This window comes from Pseudorasbora parva, chromosome 17 (assembly GCF_024679245.1).
Source record: "Pseudorasbora parva isolate DD20220531a chromosome 17, ASM2467924v1, whole genome shotgun sequence".
Lineage (NCBI taxonomy): Eukaryota > Metazoa > Chordata > Actinopteri > Cypriniformes > Gobionidae > Pseudorasbora > Pseudorasbora parva.
Genome location: NC_090188.1, coordinates 7,038,401 through 7,064,020, shown reverse-complemented (window position 1 = coordinate 7,064,020; position 25,620 = coordinate 7,038,401). Strand labels below are relative to the sequence as shown.

The window sequence follows — 25,620 nt, the reverse complement described above, 5'->3', positions numbered from 1 at the left end:
GACTCACCCTAATGTCGTTCGACACCCGTTCATCTGGTTGAAGACCTCCGTTCATCTTCAGACACAGTTTAAGATATTTTATATTTAGTCTGAGAGCGTATGCAAGTGTATGCACACTATACTGTCCATGTCCAGAAAGGGAATAAAAACGTCATCAAAGTAGTCCATATGTGGCATCAGTTGGTTAGTTAGAATCTCTTGAAGCATCGAAAATACATTTTGGTCCAAAAAACACAAAAAAACTACTTTATTCAGCATCGTCTTCTCCTCCGGGTTTGTTTTCAGTCCTTAATTAAAGATTCAAACGTTTTTGAATCAGCAGATTGATTCATGATTCAGATCGCCAATGGGATTTCAGCAGTTTGACACGTTATCCAAATCATGAATCCATACGCTGATTCATGATTCATTATTGTCTTTCTGGACATGGACAGTATAGTGTGCATACAGTTGCATACGCTCTCGGACTAAATCTAAAATATCTTAAACTGTGTTCTGAAGATGAACAGAGGTCTTACGGGTGTGGAACGACATTAGGGTGAGTCATTAATGACAGAAATTTCAACCCTTTAATGGTGGTGTAATTACTTTTGTATGACCTGGCAATAAATGTGCAGATAATGTTATATGCTAAACTGATTTTATTTCGGGTGCGGGTGTATCTTTGCATCTGCCTGAAAACTAATTCTAACAGGTAAGAGGTAAAATGTTTTTTGCATTTAATGCAGGGCAAAACAACCCTTTATAAAACACAAAAAATGATTTAATAGATATGGGAGATGAATACATAAACAAAACAAAAACAAGACGACAATAACCAGATAAAATGTCTGTTGGAAATCATCTTAGCTTTGTTAACACTCAAAACTGAAAAGAGAAGAGTAATTTAGAGTGGTTCTAGCCCGTAATTAATCATTAGAGCACCGGTGGTTACCATGGTAGCGCAATATTCCATGGTAACGCAAGGTCCAATTTCAAAACTGTTTTCACAGAATGAATCTCGAATTCGTTAACTTTTGAATGATATATAGTTTGTCAACATTAGATCAGGATAAATATAAGATATAATTGTTTTACCAAATAATTTTATAAATAAACCAAATAAAAAAAGTAATTTCCACCGAATAATGATATCAAAGATATCAAACATAACATATACACATTTTTATATGCTGGATATGACACTGTGATAAAAAGAGATTTCATTTATGCATTTGCAATGCAGCAGAAATTTTTTGTTGGGTTAAGATTTTTTTCTGATGCTCACCAAGTTTACATTTATTTGGTCATAAATAAACTGTAATATTGTAAATATTACAATTTAAAATAAAATTGAATATATTTTAAAATGTAATGTTCATTCCTGTAATTACTCCAGTCTTCAGTGTTATATGACCATATACTGATTTGCTGCTCAAGAAACTATTATTATTCTCACTGTTAAAAACATTTGCGCTGCTTAATAGTTTAGTGAAAACAGTGATGCAATGTTTTCAGAATTATTTGATGAATAGAAAGTTCAAAAACATTTATTTGAATTGGTTTGTAACATATATGTCTGCTGTCTTGCTGATCTTTATAATTTTTGTAAAATATATAATATATATATATATACACACGCATTAGTGGTGGGCCGCTATCGGCGTTAACGTGCTGAGTTAACGTGAGACTCTTATCGGGCGATAAAAATAATAACGCCGTTAATCTATTCTCAAAGTTGGGTTGTGAGCTGGGTCTATACCAGCGTTTCCCAACCCGGGGTGCCGTCTGACGAGAGCAGGGGTGCGGTGTAAAAGGTGCCGGGACGCACTTGCACCGCGGTTCATCTCACATCTGATGACGCATCTTTAATATAAGTGTTAACATAAAAATATATATTTATGTATGATTCTGTCGATGGATACACGTGCTGGCTTCTGATAACACAACAACACCGATAATAAAAGAAAAACGTGGGCAAAACGGTCTCTCTTTGTAAACTGTTAAAAGTGCATGCAAGTGCTGCCGTATATCCGAATATGAACAGTAATTTCGCCGTCATCACCGCGTGTAGAGCCAGAAGACGCGAATGAGAACTTGCGCGCTGTGAGAAGATCTTTCTCTGTTCACTCATCCGAAAGCACGCAAACGTCTCACAGCGCGCAAATATTGAGTTTTGAAATAATGAACGGACAAACTCACACAAAAAGTATATCAACATGTCCATCTTGATGAGTATCCAAGCAGAGATAGTCTTTATATGCCTTCAGTGAACTTACAGTCGAGAAAGACAAGCATATCCCTGCATTAGGTCTTAAAGGGGCAGCAACCATTACTCTGTTTAATGTCCAACAAAAGATAAGGACATTACTCACTGCTCTTGATTGAATAGCTTGTGTAAGTTTAATAATGATTCATCTTTAATTTAAGCAGTAAAATATGCAAATTATTTTACATTTGATTACTTTATTCAATTTCTACCTAAAAACTAACGTCAGACCTACCTAAAAAACCTGAAAAGCATTGTTTATTTTATTAGTATCTTTGCTCAATAGTCTTTATTTGTGCTCCTGCTTGTATTTAAGTTATTTGTTTTTATTTTCTTTATTTTTATTTAACAGTAGTCCTTTTTTCCCTGAACATAGTAAAAACAGAACCATACTGAAACCGTGAACCTAAAACCATGATACAAACCGAACCTTATTTACATAAGGACGCACACTCAAAAGTAATCGGGTCAGGTCGTTTACATGGTGAATTGTTTCGTTTGATCAGTTCATGAAAAGGTTTATCCCACCCCTCTCAAACCGACTACAATTTCATTCGGTGTGGGCATTTTTATTCCGATTGAGGTGTTTATATGGTGCATTTTCATTCGGACTGGACTTTTAAACCGATTACAGTGCTCCATGAAAACCCACACACATTCTGAAAGCCTTCGGCAGAATTCAGATGAGCCATTTTAATATAGATTAATTTAAAAATTAATTAAAAAAATTATCTATGCCCACTTCTAATCATCGTTAAAAAAAATTGTGTGTATATATATATATATATATATACATATTATATATATATATATATATATATATATATATATATATATATATATATATATATATATATATATATATATATATATATATATATATATATACACACAAAACTTTTAAACAATGATTCATGCATGTTCACCTTTTTATTATTAATGTATTATGTTATAAAGATCCACAAGGGCGCTGCAGCACAAGTTAACCACTGAACTGAGATCATCTGTTCTGTCAACTATAGGACCAGCCCCAGTTGAAATATGTTGACTTCTTCTTCCACATTTTCAGCATTTTGATTATAGAGGAAGATTTGCAGGCATCTTCAGAATGTATTTAAAGATGATAAAATGTGTCAAGCAGAGAAAAGAATACCATTCTTGAGAGCAAAATTAATCTAGCTCAGATACTTCTTTACATCGAATGCATCTATGTAAATACTTCTTTGTGAATGACAGGAGCTACAATATTGAGGAAAGCTGTGGAGTTCAAGATTCCGTTTGGTCAAGGTAATGAGACTCGCTCCTGTGCGCGCACACACACACACAGATGTTCATAGAGAGAAAGACAGACTTTCTTTGTCACTGAAGCACAAGACATTCAACCCCTTCACTGATTGAATCCATCTCTCTTCGGCTACTCTGCCTCTCATTTTAGGGATGTAACTGCTAAGAAACAATGAAACTTTTCCATCATCCCTCCTTCCTTTTGTACCGTCCCATCATACGTGCTTTCATTTTTCTTTCTTTCTTTGCAAGTCTATCTTTCTCCATTTCTCAAGCGGTGCTATCATGTTTTCACTCAAACCATCCTGCAGTGAAAATTATGCTCATTTTAGTTTCAATAAATGGTCATTTTAAACAGTTTGAGGAAGTTTAGAGTTCAGAAATGTTCAGAACTTTTCGACAGTACAATAATGATCATCTATCTAAGAAGATCAAGGAAAATTCGATCCATTCTAAGGTAATAATTGTATTACATCTGGAACGTCTGGAATGAATGTATTCATTGCAATTTAAAAAAGGAAGAAGGAAAAAAAAAACATGCAAACTCTTGTACGCAACAACACTGTGTTTGTTCATTTCTGCAGTTAACACAGAATACAGACACATCAGAGCTGTTACACAGATCACATGCATTAACACGTTTATAAAAGACAGGTGACTGAGGTTTATTTTTACAGCATGCTGCACAAAGTCTTCTCTATCTTTACAAGATAGAAAATGCATTGAGCAGAAAATCCAGTGTATGTCTTACAAACTTGCAGTTTTCAGCTAATTCTCACTAAAGAGGGGATTTGAGCACTGCTCTGGCGTGCAAACCTGCGTGCCGATGCCCTGCAGTCAGAATGCGGTTTAAAGCCTTTTTAGAGCAGCCTCACTTAAACTAAAGATTAGGCTTAAATGCAATTGGGTGTCTCTGAAGGGTTTAGAGGCAGTGTTATGAGAAGTAATGCTGAGAGCATTCGCTGTGTGTGTGTGTGTGTGGATGGGCTTGTATCTATTGAAGGAAATGAGAGAGATAGATGAGAAGCATATTGTTTCGTTCAGGCAGCAGTTAGCGGGAATTTATTGTTGGCAGATTGTGTGTGTGTGGATATGAATGTCGTGTTGATGTTTATGTTCACAAATACATAGTGTGTACGCAATAATGGCTGATTAATCTAGCCATTTTGAGACAGTAACTGTGCCCAACTGACCAATTACTAGAATCTGTTATTCATTTCCAAAACCTCTGAAAGCCTTGTCAATGGATAATTGATCATATTAGTCGGAAGGGATTGTGAATACATCATAAATATTCTATAGTTCTCTCAGCCCTACTGCATACTAACAAGGCTTCAGCGGTTCTCAATGCTTCTGTACTTTTGTTTGACTTCTTTGACCAGGAAGACCTCTTTTTTTTTGGCACAGCAATCTAAATGACCTGATAAAAGTGAAACCACTCCAAATATACCTCTATTTCCTGCCTCGCTTCTGAAAAAAAGAAAAGGTAGTGCAAGACGGGAGACTAATTAAAAAGTCAAGTGGAAAGAAAAAGAGAGCAAGGGAAGAGTGAGTGGTGTCATTCTTTAGAAATACATGCTATGTTCCGAGTGCTAGAATAGCATATTTTATTTTTACTTTTTCTGCCGATTACAGTAAGTATGCAATGCTGTGGGCGCAACCCGACCTTCCACTTCCAGTACACCAAATGAATCACAAGCTGAAGCAGTTCATTTTAAAGTAGTCATGAACTGAGAAATACATTTTTCCTTGAGCTTTTGACATATAAGAGGTCATCATATTATACGATAGACCTTATTGATACAACACTGCAGTGGCACAGAGGAGAACAGGCACCCCGTTTGTGCCACCCTTGGTTTCTCCCAAGGTTTTTTTTACCAAACAAAACAGGATGAATTACAAATAATATTACCTAAGTCTAAGACTAAGTCTCATGGCAGACACGAGTTGAAACAATATGTTGAATTGTTCTCTGATATAGGGTATGTGACTTATTTAAAGCAGCACTAGGTAACTTTGCAACCTTCATAATATATTTTTTAAGACTCTTGTGATGATAAATCGACTTACAATAGGTTGAATGACACGTCTGCCATAGCCTGATGGGGTCTGTATCATTTTTAATCATACTTTTAAACTTCGGGTTTCGGGTAGTAACCCGAGAAAAAAAAAAGAACTACAAAATTCGACTGCTTTACGGCATATACGTCACTTCCACCAACACCCACACTTCTTTACATTCGGACGTGCGAGCCCAACTTTGTTAGTCGGATAATATAGTCATGTCCGAAGCAGCAGAGACAAATAAGAAAGAAAAGGTTTTGTTGGAGGAAAGCAATAAGAGGAAACGAAAAAGTGATGTGATTAAAGGCAGGACGAGAATCAACATGTGACCAGCGTTTCCTCGTCGGCGGCGTGAGCTGGAGGAGGCGTGCCCGACCGATGCTGTCCTGCTTGTTACGGTGAGCTACCACTCAAACATTGAACTGAAGTATCATATAGATTCTGTAAAACGGTAACCAATAGACTACTATAATGACGCTGGCTTGTAAACGTGAACATCGTGATTATTTGCCATTTGAAAAAAATAAAACCCATGAAATTATATTCATATGACACGCTGAAACATGCCACTGACTGTAACGTTACCTGGGATGAAGACATTTCACACGCGACGCCAGAAGAACTCTGAACTCCTCCTGCAGTGTTCAGGGGAACTGTTAGTGCTGCACCAAACCGCGGCGCCACGTTTATGAAGTTATTTGGCCCGCACCGCACCACTGTATATATTTTTACAACCCGCCGCGCACCCGCGACCATTAAATAGACATTCGGGGTCCGCGGGTTATGAGACGACCCACGCATCACTAGTTCAGGGCTATCAGGGTTGTCAACAAATGCACGCGCAATGGCATCCCCTGTTGTAGGATGACAGCTCTTACGACAGTAGTTGAGGACATTATTTTTTCCAAACTGTAGGGAGACCCCGAGAGCAAAAGTAGCCAAGTGCGGCTTTAAGGGTTAAAATTGTCCAGATATGGTTTTCCAGGTCCATTTATAACCCCAGATATTGTCCCTAGGATGTAACGCTCTGTTTTTGCTTTATTTGGAAGGGTCATGAATATTAATGTGGAGTTCGGCTCTGATTGGCTGTTTCACTGCACCGCTCAGTGACAGAAACACGTCTGCCATATACTGTCAATCATGGAGAGATTATGCATCCAACTTTATGTTTGATCCTGTTTCTGACGAAGATAAAGATTTTGAGGAACAACCAATTGTTTTGAGATTGGAAATGGACGCTTTTGAGTGGTAAGTTTAGTCTCTATTTTCTGTAAGATCTGCAAAATGTAACGTTAGTTCTACAACTGCAGCCTACATGTGAACTAGCATATAACATTAATTTTACAAGTTTTTAGCATTTTAAAAACATTTTAAATCACTGTAATGCATCACCGTTTAATTTTACAATGATAGCTTCTTCACTGTGAACCACACACTCTAAACAGCAAATTGGTAACGTTAGCGCACACATGTTGTTTGTACAGTAGCCTGCAGGTTTTTTTTGTTTTTTTTTAACAAATTGATGCCATATCAAATTACTACCGTTTCAACTTAAGTGGTGGAGATGACGTTAGCTAGAAGGATCGAGTGAGCAATCTGTAGCAACTAAACTAACTAAACATAGTTAACGTTAGCTCCTGAGTTGTATTGTTGATAAAAAATAGCCTATAGGCTAAATTATAATTCTATCTGACAAAAGGGGTTGCCATGTGTATCTATGCTTGCATTATGTAGATTTTTATGACAACACTGGCAGGAAATAATATTAACTTTGACATTTGTCATACTGATGTATACTACTTGGAGTTTCCTATTGTTACTGTACTATCATCTTGCGTTGGACCTAGACAACACAGGGGATATTATCGTTAATGTTGTCTCAATAAGAAACTTCCAGTTTAATCAGAAATTGTTTAGACAGTCAATAAGTGGATAGAATCCCTACTTACTGCTCGTGGGGATATGGTTTGAATTGCCGTTTCTCCAGTATCAAGAGTGAAGCCTGCTATTGTCCAGGTTAGAAAAACTGTCCATGGTGATATAGGCCGAACAAACAAACAAATTTTAATTAGATTGTTGCGGTATCTTAGCCTAGAAATATAGACGCACCCTAGCGGCAGCAAATTTAATCTGCCCGCAAGTGTGGTCTAGGAACTCTCAATACCCTTCTGAGCTGTGTTCCTCACAATCTGGACGGGCCAATCACATCGTGTATAGAGTCGGCGGGCGGGACCGTAATGACGACGGCCGAGTTGCGTTTGCGTGCTTCTAGTAAACAAAGAAACTGGCGAACGGCGGCGGTCTTTCGAATCAGCTTTGACTGCGATTCTGGAAGACTTGGAGTTAAGCTTTTCTCTGAGAAAAGAACAAAGAACGGCACTGAAGTCATTCTTAAAAAGGGAAGATGTGGGAAGATACGGCAAATGTTTAATCTATCAACAAGCTCTGTTTCACCTTCGTTGCTCTGGTTGGTGTAGCGCTATCCTATCGCGTGCAGAGGGAGTTTGAAAAACAACCGTTTATCCCGCCCCTCGGATTGAGCCCTGTCTATGGTGATTTCCCAGACCAAACATCTTGATGTGGGTCTGGCTTGTCAGGCTAGCGGTATCTGGTTAAAGATAATGCCTGTTGACATTTTTTAACATTGGGAAGGGTATAAAAAGTCCCCACGTCCCCTGTACAGCCTGGAACATAACATCTATTTCCATGATCTGCCATTTTCGCCATCCTCGCGTGACGCATGCGCTGACAGCATACAAATGTTGGGGGCCTACATATTAATGATCACAGCAATTGCGTCACAGATGGTGTTACGTCTAGAATCGCCTGTTTTTCCGTGGTGTTTTTCACAAACAAGATTTACATATGAAGGAGATGATAATTGTATTTGAGACTCACTGCATGTGATGTCCATGTACTGAACTCTTGTAATTCAACTTTGCCATAATTCATTCAATTTTTCATTCTAGGGCACATTTAAAACCTCATTCAAAACAGAGGGCTAAAATCAAGGTAGAAAAATCAAGGTAATCAAGGTAGAAAAAAATGGCTTTTATTAAATTATGATAATTTTTACATTATATGTGCACCACAGGAAACATTGTAAAACAATAAAACAATACCGTTCATGAACCCTTTTACATCTATATATATATATATATATATATATATATATATATATATATAGCTATATTTGGGGTCTAGTAAAGTCAAGCTCAATCAATAGCATTTGTGAAATTTTGTGATTACCACATTAATTACCTCAACAAAAAAAAATAAACAAATGGGTTACAGTGAGGCACTTACAGTGGGAGAGAATGGGGCCAATAATACTCAGTTTCAATAATTCAGCAAAAAGACATAAACAATATCTGTGTTATTTTACAACTTTGTTGCCATGACAACAGACCAGTTTTAACTGATAAATTAATGCAAGTGCTTTTATAAAATTCTTCATATTCCTGCTCTTAAATCCTCCTAACCTGCACCAATTCATTTTAATTATAAGTGCCTCACATTGTAACCTTCATTTTTTTTTGCTCTTTCTCTTTTTTTATATATAAAAAAATATTATACCACATATGCTGCTGACTGTGTTAAGCTTGTATTGAACCAAGAATATTCATTTTAACTACAAGAAATAATATCCCAATGCCAAAAATCTTATTGGTACAAAAATGTTGACAAGGTTAGACAAATTCATCATTATTATGTGGTCAAATGAAAAGGTTAAAGGAAAGAATTAACACATTACATTCTTTATCTTCTGGAAAAACTGAGAAAAATGGCAATTGCTATCAAGGGAACAACTTACATTTTAAAATATATTAAAATACAAAAAATGCAATAATATTACACAATACTACTGTTTTTATTGTGTATATGAATTACACAATAATTATTTAATTACTCAATTACTTATTTTTTTAATGCATCCTTGGTTTTGGTCCGTTTTACATTATAGTCCTGTGGAGTAAACAGTGCTTTCAAAAAAGATCTTAAACATATTTTTCTGCAGCTCAGCGCGTCATTTCAAGTTGAAAAAAGTTAAACTTTTCTGATAAAAACACCCTACGTCAAGCGCCTTTTTGACAGCTGACCAAGGACAAGTGAGTAGCGAGACCTGACTCGTTTCCATAACAAGAAAACGGTGCCGGTAGATCGACTAAACAGCAGTAGCAGGTCTTCAAACTGACCTTTGTTAAAGGGGTACTACAACACTGGGAAGATGAATGTGTGTTTAAACTGGGTCATTTATGTAGTAGAAATGTCAAATTATTTTTGAATTTGGTGCCTTCAAGACTGAGAAAAGCCAGAAAATGTATGTTTGGCTCATGTGGATGAAAGACAACAACTCCTAGAACTACAATTAAAAACTGAACTTGTCTGTTCAATAACGCGTGAGTGAGTCGAACGAAAGTCACGGCACAAACGCAGCAGAAGTCAGATTACATTCATCACTAGAGCTGAGGTAAACGCGGCCGCGGCATACATTCACAGCACGTGTTCAGTCTGGCACGTTTTCAGATCATGCCTTTGGAAGGGTAACTTTCATAGTAATTCATTTTAAAAAAATGACACACTCACTTTGCTCTGCCAGCCACCGCTCCGTTTACATGAATGCCCGCATCTGCCTGAGCCAAGTGCTTTGAGTGCGATCCCTCTCCCCATGAGCGGGTTGAAAACTTTCAGAAATGGCTCCCTCTACTGGCTGCATTCTTTAGCCTCTGGCCAAAACATCCTCCGATGATGCAAAATGACCATATTTGCATCTCCAGAGAATTTTATTCAGAAATAAAATACATAAATATCTTGTCTCAGGGAGATATGAGGAGGATAATCATTCAAATATACTCCCGGATTTGTACTGATACAAAGCTTAATGCTAAATCACTGAAGTAACCCTTTAAGTCTAAAATATGCTGCAAACTACGCATCATCCGACGGGAGCTCCTGGACTTAGTTATTGTAAGCACCATACCATTTCCTTCCTTGTATAATGTGGTGCACCCACAAACGTCGTTGTGAACAGAAATTCTGTCCTTCTGAAACTCAGTTTCAGTCAATCTCATGTCAGTCTTGAGTACCTATAGAGTAGAATTGCATCCTTCATATCTCCGTAAAGTCTTTAGTTTTATTATATTCATAAAAGAAATATAGGCTGTACCGAGTCTTTCCGGAAAAAAACGAGCGGCTGGAGGCGTATCATGTGGGCGGAGCTAAAGAATGACGAGCGCACACAAAGAAGTGACGTCCTCAAGCGTGGAGAAGAGAAAACCACAGATATGTATACGTATCTATGAAGAAAATGTTACTCTAATAAACCATGGCTATCAATCAGATTCAACTAATACATATATGATCCAGAATCAGATCTGGAGGCTGAAATAAATTGAACAGGAGAAGCAACAACAGCAGGACGTCCGTCTCTGTGGTATGTACTGTATTTAGTGGCCTGTCAACATTTGTGTGTGTTTACTCGCAGTTTATGAGGACATGATTCGGTTTATGGACTAGTGTATGCGACTAAACCTTAGCAGTAGCAAGCAAAACGGTTTTTGCATGTCAGACTAGTGTAACGTTATACATAGAACAACAATGGAGTAACCGTTAGCGCATTTGAATAAAGTCCTGTGGCAGCAGTGAGCGTGGAGATCCACTTTTGCGACATGACTGAAGTGTTATGTTGTGACGCTTCCCGTCATTTCTGCGTTCAAATCGGTTCAAATGCAGCGCTGCCTTCCCGGAATGCTATGCGGATGCGTTGAAGTTGCTTATCACCTATAGGACGTCACCTATAGGAATAAAGTAGAGCGCGGCGCGACAGAAGTGTTCACGGACGACTGGATCTGCAGCTGAGAGTGTTTATGGGCGTGCATTTCCTCTCTCGCTCTAGTCACGCGCACCCTTCCAGGAGAAGAGCCCGTACGGCCCATACAAGGACCTTCCGCTCTGTCAACGTCAAGCGGACCCATACTCGGAAAAAACTCTCTGAAACCGGAAGGAGTATTTTTGATACAGAAATACTCCATCACACGTCCAACTTAGTTTTTGAAACTTTGTCTATGTTTAGGATGGGAACCCAAGTCTTTAACAGTGTAAAAAGCTCAGTATGCATGAAACAGCATTTCACCCCCCCTTTAAAAGCCAACTTTCTCAACATTTTGTATATCTACACCATACAGTACTATTGTTGCTGCTGTTGTTATAGCAACAAAAGACTAACCTCAGCTGCTATTGGAACCAAACACTGACAACTTTCTTTTCTTTTTTTTACTAAAAACTTTTTTTTATAATGTATATGAAAGATAATGGTAGTGTATATGTAAAGGTTAACTCTCGTGGATATCTAGGGTACTTGTTTCTACATGCCACAAACAAATATCAAAGATTTGACGCCACTAGAATAACAATCTTTGGCAAATCAAATGACTAGATCTTCCTCAAAGTATTCACTGCATTAACTGTGAACTTTGTTAGCATGAGAGTCAGTCAGATGAAAATTTCCTAGTGCTATAGTATTAAAGGAAGTGTATGTAAGATTGTGGCCAAAACTGGTACTGCAATCTCTTTCAAATGACTGCAGAACGGTGTCTCCCCTCTCCCCCTCCCCCTGACTCGAGGTTGCCAGATAGGCTGCAGGATCAGCAGGAACATTTGTAGCTGCAGCTGTTGTAACTACAGCCGATCTGGCAACCCGGATGCCCAAACACTACTGACTTCGTGATTGGTCGATAGGTGGAGGGCGGAGCTTCAGGCCAAAACACAACATGACATCATCAACATCAGTTGAGCGCTGCAACAACAACCTTTAAATGACAATATCCTGGCCGGACAACTGTTGTCAGTGATATAATTATTTGAAATGAACATGATTTCTTAATGTCTAATGACATATCAGGACCATTTTATGATTAATTGAAATACAGTTCTTACATACAGTTCCTTTAACTATGGAAACATTCAACAAACATACAGGTGGACAGCGGCAGAGCGTGACGTGCACTGATTCATAATTCTCAGCCAAAACGATCAGCACAGACAAGACTTGTGCGCACATTTCGATCTCTGTAAAGGCATGAGGTTTTTATCTTGTGCAGATCTTTCTGGTTCAGAACAGAGTTAATGATCAGAGAGTTTACCGGGATTTACACTGCTGAGCTGCTGCTTCATCATGGATAGTTTCTCAGAAGAGACGGTCTGTGTCGTGTTTCATTTCTTGAGCCCGAGCAGGTGCAGAAGCGTGTCTCTCACACACAAACAGCCACAAACTTGGCAAGCATGCAGGCAGGCAGGCATTCATTTTCTGTCGTTCATCAAGCACAAATCACAGCAAACAATGCGTGATCAATGAGCAGGCCTTATTGACAAACGTCTGCAAGACATGAGTGAACAAAGAGCACAAACAGAACAAACAGGAGGAAAGAGAGGAACAATCATTCACCAAGAAAATCAGGCACACCTGCGTTCTCCTCTGAGGAAACACACTCACACGTGTACACATTTGCAAGGCCATCGTTAATGGGGTGAGAGATGGGAATAATTCTATGGATCCACTTGGGACCCCACAAATTTTCCAGTAGGATTCAGTGTAGTAATTCAATGGATTTCTTATACCACAATAAAAATAATGAATACACATTCTATCTACTATGTGATGCAAGTACTTTTAAAGGAACAGTGCACCCGAAAAGACAAAACCCCCCAACAAAACAAAAACCAGTATACTATCCGTTGTTTTGGTTATACATGGTATTTGGAGTTTCCTATTGTTACGGTACTAGCATCTTGCGTTATCTAGACAATGCTGTCTCTCTAAGAAACTTTCAGTTTATTCAGAAATTGTTTACACAGTCAATAAGTGGATAAATCACTACTCACTGCTTGCAGGAATATAGTTGTAATTGCCCCTTCCTTGGCTTGCTTGGAATGGGCCAAGCAAACGAACGATTTTGAAGTAAATCGTTGCGGTATTCGATTATATTAAACATCAACTAAAACTGTTGACATTTTTTTTTCTTTGGGAAGGGTATGAAAAGTCCTCACGTCCCCTGCACAGCCTGGAACATGACATTTGTGTCCATGAGAGCTGGCGTTTTTGCTATCCTCGAGTGTCACTTGTTCACCTGCAGTCCCGATGATTCGGCTCCGTCAGTTCCGCCTGACAATGAACATGTTCGGACAGATGCAAATATTGGGGGAGTACATATTAATGATCCCAGTGATTGCAGTTGGCGTTATGTTGACAATCACTTATTTTTCTGTGGTGTTTTTCATGCATAAGATTTACATAAGAAGGAGGATGCAATGGTGTTTGAGATTCACAGTATCAGATGTCCACGTACTGAACTCTTGTTATTTAACTATGGCAAGGTTGATTCCATTTTTCATTCTAGGCCACCTTTGAACAACTAATAAGTTGTGTAAGTAATAAGTAATAAGCTGCGTTTTTACAAAATATTATTACAATAATATTATTTACTAAATATACACAAACTTTTGTCTTCCAAGTGCATGTCACAGTTCTGCATGGTGGAAGAGAGCCAGTTTTGCCATTTACCCATATTGGCTGAATGCTGCCTTGAAGTCCCAGCAATATCATCATTTTGGTAGTCTGTTACGAAAAAAAATTATAATAAAATCTCTCACCTCAGAAAAAACTGCTTTCCTGTCCTGTCAGCCATTATACTGTGCTTGCGCACACCCTTTAATTACACGTGTGCATGCAGCGGTGCGCTATATATCGCTCCATAAAGCCAAGAGAAACTATGAGCAATGTTACACTGTCAATTCGTAAGTCATGAAATAAAAGTGAAATGCCCATAAATCATGTAAATGGATCAACGTGTGTTAGCTGGGAAGGCATGTTTATTCTGATCATCATGGTCAGTTTATATGATTCATTAACAGTTCATAATTGTATATGGTAACGGTTGTTTCCATAACCCCAAAAATCCCCTTTATTTTCACTTTGTTATTTTTTTTTTTTTTTTTAAATGTGGTGGCTATTTTATTGTATTAACAAAAACTGCTGTTTAATAGCTTTAAATTATAGGCCTATGTATTCATCAGTATTAGCCATATTCATACAGCTTATGTGTTTGTTAAGTAGGCTAAAGTGGGAAATTGTGTGTGTCATCAATTTTAATCAAATAAATTTGCTTGAATATTCTTTTTTTTACATTATGGTAAAGTGGTAAAATTAGTAGATTATTTCTGACTAGTCTACAGTGCAGACATTTATTTCATTTTTGTTTACTCAGGTATGCTAACTGCTTTAAAAAAAACAATGTATAAAGTTAATAAAGATAAAATTAATAAGTTAAATTATGGCTGGTGTTAATAAGTTACCATAAAAGTGAATCTAGTGTTATTATTGCTGGTGCCCTGCCACAAACCATGTCCCCACAGCAACACCGAACCGTGGCATTAACCCAACTGTGGCATTGGTTTATCGTTCCCTTAATAATACATTTACTGTTTTTGGGATGGATGGATGGATGGATGGATGGATGGATGGATGGATGGATGGATGGATGGATGGATGGATGGATGGATGGATGGATGGATGGATGGATGGATGGATGGATGGATGGATGGATGGATGGATGGATGGATGGTTTGTCCAGTACGTAAACTCTACACCGGAGAGTTCCCATAATAAACATATGCCAACATGTGCGTGTGTGTGTGTGCTTAAGCATTTTAAGGAACAGTGAATATGAATGAATAAAGGTTGGCTTTAAAGCACTTAATTAATGACACTTTTCATTTTCCGTGGCCTAGTCTAAAGTAAGAACTGTTTACTCCTAATAACCAATTAACAACTCCTTTGCTACAAGCTAATTAAACAATAACAATAATAAGTGTTAATTACAGTGTAATGAAGGAATAACTCACTATTTGTATAGCTTATTAATATATTAACAATGTTGAGACTACAATACATTAACTACGAATTAACTCAGGGGTCCCCAAACTTGGTCCTGGAGGGCCACTGTCCTTCAGAGTTTAGCTCCAACCACAATCAAACACACCTGAAACAGCTAATCAATGCCTTTATAGGACCTAGTAAGACATTGATTAGCTAGTTCAGGTGTGTTTGATTGGGGTCAGAGCTAAACTCTGCAGGACAGTGGCCCTCCAGGACAAGTCTGGTGACCCCTGAATTCACTAGTTTGTTAAAGGTGCACTATGCAACTTTCCGTCCACTAGAGGGCGCCTATTCAAAACAAAGACGTAGTTTGATGATGCCAAGTTTGGGCACCTATTCAAAACAAAGTTACTCTGTGCGTTCGCTCGGCGCTGCTGTGACATGTTCACACTGCTAAGAGAAAAGTGCTTCTGCAGAATAAAACTGAGGGTAACGCAGATATGACGCGATTGACAGGCGACTCCCTCAAACACTTTGCTGAAACGTCCTGGGTCATTGGTTAAAATAGCAATTTTCTCAATTTACAAATAGTTGGAAACATTTGGGAAATTGTAAGTACTCAACTGAACAAAATATATAACACTGGCCTAGTGGTTTTTGGATATTTTACTGCAAAAATACTACATAGTGCACCTTTAATTATTAAATAAGTACTTTATTACTGTAGACTATATAAAGTGTTCCCAATTAAAATTATGCCTTTTATTTATTCATTATTTAGTCAATAAAATTACAGAATTTAAGAAACTTATATTTTTGTTCAAAAAAGAATCCATTAAATGCATCAAAAGATCCAGACCAGTAAAGATATTTGTAATGTTACAAATGATTTCCAATTCAAATAAATGCTGTTCTTTTGAACTTTTCATTTAGAGAATCCTGAAAATAAATTTTGTAAGCAGCAAATCAGCATATTAAGCAATGATGCTGCAAATAGCTATTTTAAATTGTAATAATATTTCACAATATTACTGATTTTACTGCATTTTGATCAAATTAATGTAACATTGATGAGCATGAGACATGATGTTTTATTAACATAAGTTCGGGAGGAACATGTTCAAATGATCCATCCCATCAGTACGAAAGGAAGGTCTATATACGCAGCTCTCACCCATGTTCCTCTACAGTTTTCTGCATCCCTTTGCCACCCGGACTTTTCCCTCTTGGCTGGTTTGTATCACAGCCAGGGATACAGGGTGAGTACTCTGGGTTCGGGCCAAAATGCCAAGTTCAGAGCCCTCTCCTTGGACAATGCGATCTGATAATTTGTAAGTGTGAACTTGTGAATTCTTTCAAAAACATAAAAAATCTTATTGACCCCAAACTTTTAAATGCTACAGAATTCCTAGAATTCCAAGTTACACAAGTGAACCCACGCACAAATATACAGATAATAAAATAGGTGAATATAAACAAATAATAGAGAGAGCTGCGTTTTTAAAAGTCAACATTAAAAAACATTATCAACAAGATAAAATGATAGGACTTGAAAAGTGGGCACTACAGACAAGAGTTTATTAACTGTAGAGAACTACTCCACTGAACACTTCTGGCACCTGAAATTTAAGCGGCCCTGGTGACATCTGTCAAAAAGCAAACAAGCTTTGGCACATAATACACTTTGATGAAAGATTAAAAACTGTGTTTTTGCAATAAATATTCCAATTCTAACCAAGCACATTAAGATCATGTGAGGTCAGTTTTATTTGTGAACTTTGCACCATGACTCACCAACAGGCTCTCAAACAAGCATGCAGAACGCCGTGCTTTTCTATCAAGGGTTAGCAGAACCCGACCGTCATATTGGTGCCTAAATACCCAGAACCACAATGACTACATATCTCAGATATCTTGGCAAAAATAGACATATGCTGATAAAATTTTAAATGTTTGGTCCTGAGGATATGTGAGTCACAACATGGAGACTATCTAATCATACTTCTCTGACAGCACTCTGTGTGTGTGTGTGTGTGTGTGTGTGTGTGTGTGTGTGTGTGTGTGTGTGTGTGTGTGTGTGTGTGTGTGTGTGTGTGTGTTCAAACAGAGCAAGGGTGGCATGTCTGTTCTGTATCGAAAGCTCTAATGATCTGAATTTATGTGTATCGTATCGTTGTTTTAAGTGTTTAAGTGTTAATGCCATTAAGCTTTTTTTGTCAGAACACTTTGATAAATTCAAAAGAACAGCATGTATCTCAAATGGAAATTAAAAATGTCTTTATTGTCACTTTTGTTCATTTAACGCATAAATGCTGAATACAAGTATTAACTTCTTTAATACTTCCACCCCCCACCCCCACCCCCCAAAAAACGTACTAAACCCAACGCAATACAAAAAAGATTACATCATAGTATTTAATTTTTGTTCAAAAAGCATGATGTTTAACTGTGTCCCACATGTCCCCAACATCTGGTATCAAATTTTCAAACTAGTTAGCCCCAACGGATTCAATTAGCCCAATTCTGCCACCCTTACTTTAATTTAATTTTTCACTATATAATTTTGATGTTTATTTCATGTGTCTAGCTATAAAATTACAAATCAAAAAACAGGGTTTTAAACTACATGTCCACCCATAAAAATTGCAAACCTCATGAAAACTGGATAGGAAATAAAATGTTTACTAAATTAAATAACACTATTGATGTGATGTTTTGATGAAATTCACCTATATAATAATCTCCACAGAAAACATGCATTTGAGTGCTCTCACACCCCTACAGCCTCTAATCACACATGCACGCCCCAGTTCTGCTGTGTAGTGATGCTGAAGCATTAATAATGCAGAGCTGTTTGGAGGAGGTGCTGTTTATTTTCACAGAGAACGAGAGGCAAACGAAAAAGTAGCGAGTGAGCTGTACAGAGAACTTTAGGAAAAGAATCACTGATCGAGGTGAGGAACATACGAGCCGAAGGCAAGAAACGTCTGAGGAAGAAGCACTGACAGACAACAGCAAGAACAAACAGATTATAGAAGAATGAAGCTGCTCCAGAAAAGATTGAGGGACACACAGGCAGGAAAGAGGAAATGAGAAACTATGGGCTGACAACTTTTTCTTCCTGTAAGCAGGGAACACACTCGAGTCCAGAAAGTTACGCAGCCTCCGGCATGCAAAGCAAGCCGTTTGTGTGAAGCGGTCCCTGTGCATATGTCAGTTCTGTGGGTCGTCATTACCTCATAGTGATCTCATTGTAGCCTCCATTGGCCATGTGCGGGCTGGTCAGGTGCTTGGAGCTACTAAAAGCATGTGAGCGTTTCGTAAACACGCCAGGGTTTGGCTGACAAGCTTTGGCAGTTAGACCCTCTGGTAGGCAGCGTGACTACATCATTATGTGGACAAAAATGCATATTTTTCTACTAACGGATATTTGCTGTGCATTCTACTGAAATAACAAAAGCAACAAACAAACGGCAAAATAATTATTGCTATTAACTGAACTATCGTGAAAAGCAAGCAAAGATGGCAGCAACATGTCACAAATTTCCAGCTGAACAATTTTCAGATGAACAGAGATCTACAAGGAGAGAAATGAGGATCAAAAGTGCCTGATGATGTAAAGAACTTGATATAAAGTAGTTACTGTGGCAAACATGGTGGGGGGGGATGTACACTGCCATTCAAAGAGAAGTCTATTATGCTGACCAAGGGTGCTGTTATTTTAAAATTTTCAAAATGTTTTTGATAAATTGAACATGCAAAAGAACAGCATTCATTATAAATAGAAAATTTTATAACATTATAAATGTCTGCCATTATAAAATACTGTCACTTTTGATCAATTTAATGCATCCTTGCAGAATAAATATTGATTTCTTTAAGTTCTTTCCCAAAAAACTGAAAACTAAATTCTTACTGACCCAAAACTTGTTACAATAATACAATGTTACACAAGCTTTCCGTTTCAGATAAATGCTGTTCTTTTGAACTTTCTATTCATCAAATAATTCTAAAAATATTTTACACAGCTGTTTTCAACACTGATAATCATAAATGTTTCTTGAGCAGCAAATCAGCATATTATAATGGTTTCTGAAGGATCATGTGACTCTGAAGACCGGAGTAATGTTGCTGAAAATACAGCTGTCATCACAGGAATGAATCACAATTTTAAATTATATTCAAATAGAAAACAGTTACTTTACATAATATTTTTTAAACAAAAAAATGCAGCCTTGTTGAGCATAAGAGACTTCTTCTAAAAACATTAAAAATCTTACTGATTTAAATGGCAGTGCATGTTATGATAATGGAGCCGTAGTTAAATCAAGTACAAATTACATGAAAATAGATCAGAGAAAAGACAAATGTACCCACTGCTATTTAGTTGTTTTGATTGAAAATTTTAATCTAATCACTTTTATCATTTTATCTCGAGTCCCCATGAAGACTCTTACCTCTGACCACATTTTCTATTAATGTATTCAATCTGCCCTGGCAATGTCAAAAATAGCCATGAAATATGTGCATAAAATACTTCAAGATATAATTAAGATACATTGCCATCATAAGTTGGAATCTGTAAGATATTTGAATGTTTTTAAAGAAGTCTCTTATGTTCACCAATGCATTTATTGATATTTGATTACAAAAATACAGTTTAAAAAAATACAATAAAAAATACAATAAACAAACAGTATTATTGTAAGAAATGTTTAATCTCTTTAAGTTTATAAATGTCTTTACTGTCACTTTTGATGACAAATTAATGGATCTTTCTTTCAAAACAAACCTTACTGGTCTCAAACTTTTGAACGGTAGTGAACGGTAAATTATGGGATTATCCGCTGCATATACCGTAGGTCAAAGGTCCTGGGCTGTTGTGGGGCAAGAGATAATGGATGACAGACTGAATGGAAAGGCAAGGAATCTATGAATGACAGACTCCAGTTTCTCTTTCTGGAGTTTTCTGATAAACAGGGATTACAGGACATATTCTGACTGACAGACAGCAGCCATATATCCATCTCAACCTGTGTTCCTGTCCACACACCAACTACAGGGTAAAGCTGAGGTGGAGATGCATTTCTGCTCTATACTAGATCCCTGGATCCAAACTGCAATTTAACATATTTAATTAATTTGACAGACGTAATATATAGACAAAAGTCCATAGCCAGGAGAATGCTATTACACCAGTCTTACATAGAACAGTCTCCATCTATACTCTCTCTTTTCCTGACTTTTCACCAAATCACTTCCTGAACAAATACCTGCCAGTTTCTCATTGCCTGAAACAGTTTTTTTTTTCCTCAACCACAAAAAAGACTTTCATGAGATGAATGAGTGAGTTGTGTTGTATTATTGAGCAAAGAACTGGTCTGGGAGAGAGGTCTTGGTTACTAACAACTTGCTTTATAATTGAATTATGCGGTACATGACATTTGCACACGAAAGAAAAAAAGAGAGAGAGAAAGAGAGAAAGAGAGAAAGAAAGAAGAAAGAAGAAAGAAAGAAAGAAAGAAAGAAAGAGAGAGAGAGAGAGAGAGAGAGAGAGAGAGAGAGAGAGAGAGAGAGAGAGAGAGAGAGAGAGAGAGAGAGAGAGAGAAGAGAGAGAGAGAGAGAGAGAGAGAGAGAGAGAGAGAAAGAAAGAAAGAAAGAAAGAAAGAAAGAAAGAAAGAAAGAAAGAAAGAAAGAAAGAAAGAAAGAAAGAAAAGAAAGAAAGAAAGAAAGAAAAGAAAAGAAAAGAAAGAGAAGAAAGAGAAAGAAAGAAAGAAAGAAAAAGCTTTTTAGCTTCTTTTTATATTGCCCACTGTAAGCACTTTCACTGGGTTTCTCCGGTCAAATTTGTGCAAAGGAGTGCAAACAATTTACTTTTACCTTGTTACTGGGACAGTAACCTCAAAGGTACCTTTGTGTCTCATCTAGAGGGCAAATGTAGGTGCAATAGTAAATAATGAACATCTTAAAGGCTTAATAATAGGCTGTTACTTACATTACTTTAAAAAATAAAATAAAATCTATAAAAATTACAACCTGTAATGGCAATAAATATTAAGGGCCAGATTTACTGCAGTTCCAAAAATGCGCTGATGGGCGTGGACAGTGTCGCACATGATCTACTGACGACGCTCAAATCAATGAGAACAGACACAGCCGGATTTTCCGTAATGACCAGTGTCTGTTTTAGACTTGCTTTTTTGGGGCAGTAAATAATGGCGCAAATGCCAGTAAACTAATGAACACAAACCTTAGTAAATCACCTTGCGTGATTCATTTAAATACTCTCCTCCCATACATTCTACCCCTGAAATGCATTTCAGCGCTAATTTATCACTGGACATCTTTAGTAAATCCTGACAGTAGTTTTTCAACGCCAAAAGAGGGTTTGCGCCGGCACACGCTGTTAATAAATCTGACCCCAAGTCTGCTTTTTTAAAACAAAGAAAAGGAGGATGGTTAGTAAGCAACAAAAGCGGCAAACTCTATATATCCATGTGATCTCATGTCTAGATTAAATCTGATTTGACGCTTGTGACATAACACACATCAACCCGATCACTTTATTGTAAACACTATGTTCAGAATCAGGAAATTAAATCAGGAAATCATTCCAGTTGAAACAAAAGATGTCCATGTAACTGTAACTACTGTACTTTTAGCCTGACATTGGTAGTAATATGCTAACTTGAAGCACTAATATATACTTAAGGTTCTAATCTGTACCCTTTAGGGGGTGATAAAGTACAAAGTTGTACCTTTGAGGTACTCCCCCTGTCAAATGCGGTTACACCCCTAAAGTTACAATTTTGCTATTTTTTGTGACAGTGCAGAATACAATGCCTTTAGTCTTTTTGGATAGTCTTTGATGGTATTTTCCCCCCCTCGCGCAGATTCTCATGCATTAGTCAATGCGCGCCAACTGTTCACTCGCACCAACTCTTTGTCATGTCCGCCTGTGGACACACACACACACACATCACCTTCTGCCCATTCACACTGCAAACATGAACCCACACTTCTGTGTGTCTAAGTCCAAGTCCATTCTCTGCTGACCTATATCCAGACATAAAGCAGATGAAAATATGCTCAGAGTTGTTTTTGGAGTCATAAAATCTTACTTTAGGGCGGCTCACCATCGATCCTTTTTCCCTGACACATAAACGCCATCGGCTGCTACAGCTAAAATAAAACTGCATTCGCCATAGGGAAAACATACTAACCCACAGGTTAATAGAATTTTAGCAGAGTGACAAACACATACACACCAAAAATATACAGTGAATAAGCAGAACCGGAGACGGAGAAGATGAAAGGAGTGACAAAGAGAGAAAAGGGAGACGGTGCATGACAGGCCATGGGGGGGAAAACGAGCGAGAGATAGTCTGATGAGATAGCAATGAAATCATTCAACTGTGTGGAGAATCCGATTCAATGAGAAGAATAACTATAAGGATGGACATAAGCACATTTTTACATAGGATAAAAAGAGACATGCAAGATGACGGGTGATTCTTCTGAGAGTTGTAAAGTAGAAGCATTTCAACAGTATTCAGAGCATAATTTAACTAAAAATAAAAAAGTATATTTATTATTATGTAAAATATTTTTGTTTTCCTTTTTAGGCCACTAAAATCAATGAGGTCAATCAATCAATGTAAAATCAATGTGGTTGTGAAATACTGTGTTAATCTGGTGTGATTATTAATCCAAATCAAACAGGGAAAAAAGGGGAAAAGGGTGGGGCAGGACTTTATTTTCGGCTGAAAGTATGTTTTTTTTAATAATGTGCATATATTAGTTGTGCATAATAAGACCCGAAACATTATTCTAGATAATTATTATTCTTTATAAAATCATTATTCTTCATAATTTTTTCCCTATTATTTTTGCAAATTTATGGTGATAAGGGTTTAAATTTATGCTTTTAGATTTTTTTTTATGTAATCAAAAATGACTCATCATAGCCCTGGATAATAATAAAAAAAATTAAAAAAGTGTTGTCCGGACTTTGTTTATTTATCATTATTTAAAGAGACAAAATGTGCTAAAAAATAATGTCTTTCAAATGTTCTTAATGATAATACATATTATTCTAAACAAAAATAAAATAACCAAGATGCCCTGGACATGTTTTGCAGGATTAATCCAGTAAATGTAAAACATCTTAACATGGATTAAAGTCACGATCAGAGAGAGCTAATAGCCCCCATAGCAGAGACATTAAGTGGGAAGAGGAGTGAGTGTGAAGTCTCTCTCACTCTGGGGCTTTGCCGCCCTTAATTAACTGAGCTGGCATTCTCTCTCGCACTGTAAAGGCGGCTTTTACTCCCCTCCCAGCTAGGAGGCCTTCACAACAAAATTAAACTTTCAGCACTTGCATGACTAAATGTAATAAAGTCTAAAAAGGTCAGTCAACATTGGCTTACAATGATTGGGGTAAAAATATGTGGCATGACATTAATTTTAAAAGTCAGGTGAGACGGTGTGTGCGTGATGAGATAAGATGATAAGAAGACAGTGTGTGAGAGTAAGACATCATCCAGACAGACTTTTTAGTGGAACATTGTAGGTTAAATACACGCAAATAGTTTCAAACACTTCCCAAAGTTTACCACAAAAAAAATTCTGACTTCTTGTAGTTGACGAGCAGAGAGCAATCCATGCAAGCAAAGGCAAATATCACATTTGCATTCTTTAGTGTTGAAGTATTATGCAACTAAAATAAATACTGCTTCTTTTACGCAAAGCTATGTAATCCAACGCAGATTCTTGAATTCCACCAAAATGCAATGTATTCGTCCATTTTAAAGATGCCACACATATGATTAAAATCCTACAGAGAACGAATCCTGACAATTCACTGCAACACCAACTTGGTATACAAATAACCAGATTTGATTCTTCAAACAACAAATAACACCAAATAACCTCTTTTTTGCATGGCTAATGTTCTAACTAGAGGCTCTAAATGTTCCCTCGATATGACAAACTGAGACAAGCGTTTCTCTCTTACCACACACTTAATTGAGCTCTCACAAAATGACAGTAAGTGCAGTAAATGTGGAGGGTACACCAATATAAAATGATTCATTATGCAAAGAAGAAATCCTTTTTGCGAGCAACGAAGTGAAAGAGTGTCATCCCAGAGAGAAATTATTACAAACGCAACCTTGCAAATGGAGAAAATTTGTGACCCACGTTAGTCAATTATCACAATCATGTGATGTAAAAAGACACTTTGATGAATCTTTCTAAAGATTTCTGAATTTTCATGAAGTATTTATCCTACATGATAATGATCTAATTAGACAGTGTCATTTAGTTTATGTTCATAGCTTGATATCGCTCCGCAAATCTACCGTTCCTGCTGGTGATGACCTTCCACTACTTTAGTCTGTCGTCTTTAAAATTACAACAGGCGCAGCACATCTCATCAGGCAATGTCGGGATGTTCATTGCAATAAATGTGCTGAAAACATGGGTAGAGCAATCTCATCATGCAGGAAATACCCACCAGGGAGTACTGCAATTACTGGTAACATGTTGTGAGGCGAGACTAACCCAACTGACCACAAATCCTAACCTTAACCATTAAAAAGTCACAAAAGTCCTTACCGTAAACTCCTTGCGTTTGCACGTACCGGTGGAGTACTGAAAATAATAAAATCCAGAAAAGCTCCATCTTCAGGTGCGATCCCTCATTACCTGCGGGGAAAACCAAAAAAAGTGCACAATCACTGCACAGGACACCACAGCACAAGCTCAGCATTAAAATGAGAGCTCCTCCAGCCAGAATCATGCCATCATCATCAGAGATTAAAGTAGCCTAACAAAACATTATTCACCAGTTGAAGTATTTTTATCCCTGCATTGTTCCAGTGCATGCATGCAGGGGGGTTAAGAAGAGACAATTCATTTGCCAAACCTTGGATTATCTGCAGATTACAGGAACTGTGCTATTGTTTGATGGGATTGAATGCAGCAATCATGGGTTATTTCTGAAATTGGTGGGCGGTTGAGGATGATCAAATACATGACTTATTAAACCTGGACGGAATTCAGTATCATGTTGGTCAGACCAAGGAAGACAAGTATCCAAATGCATGCATTTACACTGATTCAACTTTATGCTGGAAAGCAAGGCTAT

The 25,620-nt window shown here is 37.4% G+C and overlaps 1 protein-coding gene across 5 annotated transcripts in view; it reads right to left on the bottom strand.

Moving 5' to 3' along the window:
* Nucleotides 1-25,620, bottom strand: part of LOC137044850 (MAM domain-containing glycosylphosphatidylinositol anchor protein 1) — a 332,623-nt gene that overhangs the window by 251,632 nt on the left and 55,371 nt on the right. For all 5 annotated transcript variants that reach the window (XM_067421199.1, XM_067421200.1, XM_067421203.1 and 2 more), the window contains one exon: nucleotides 25,089-25,178. In XM_067421199.1, coding sequence (XP_067277300.1) covers nucleotides 25,089-25,155 — 67 coding nt within the window. In that variant the 5' untranslated portion in view covers nucleotides 25,156-25,178. The remainder of the gene's footprint in view (nucleotides 1-25,088; nucleotides 25,179-25,620) is intronic.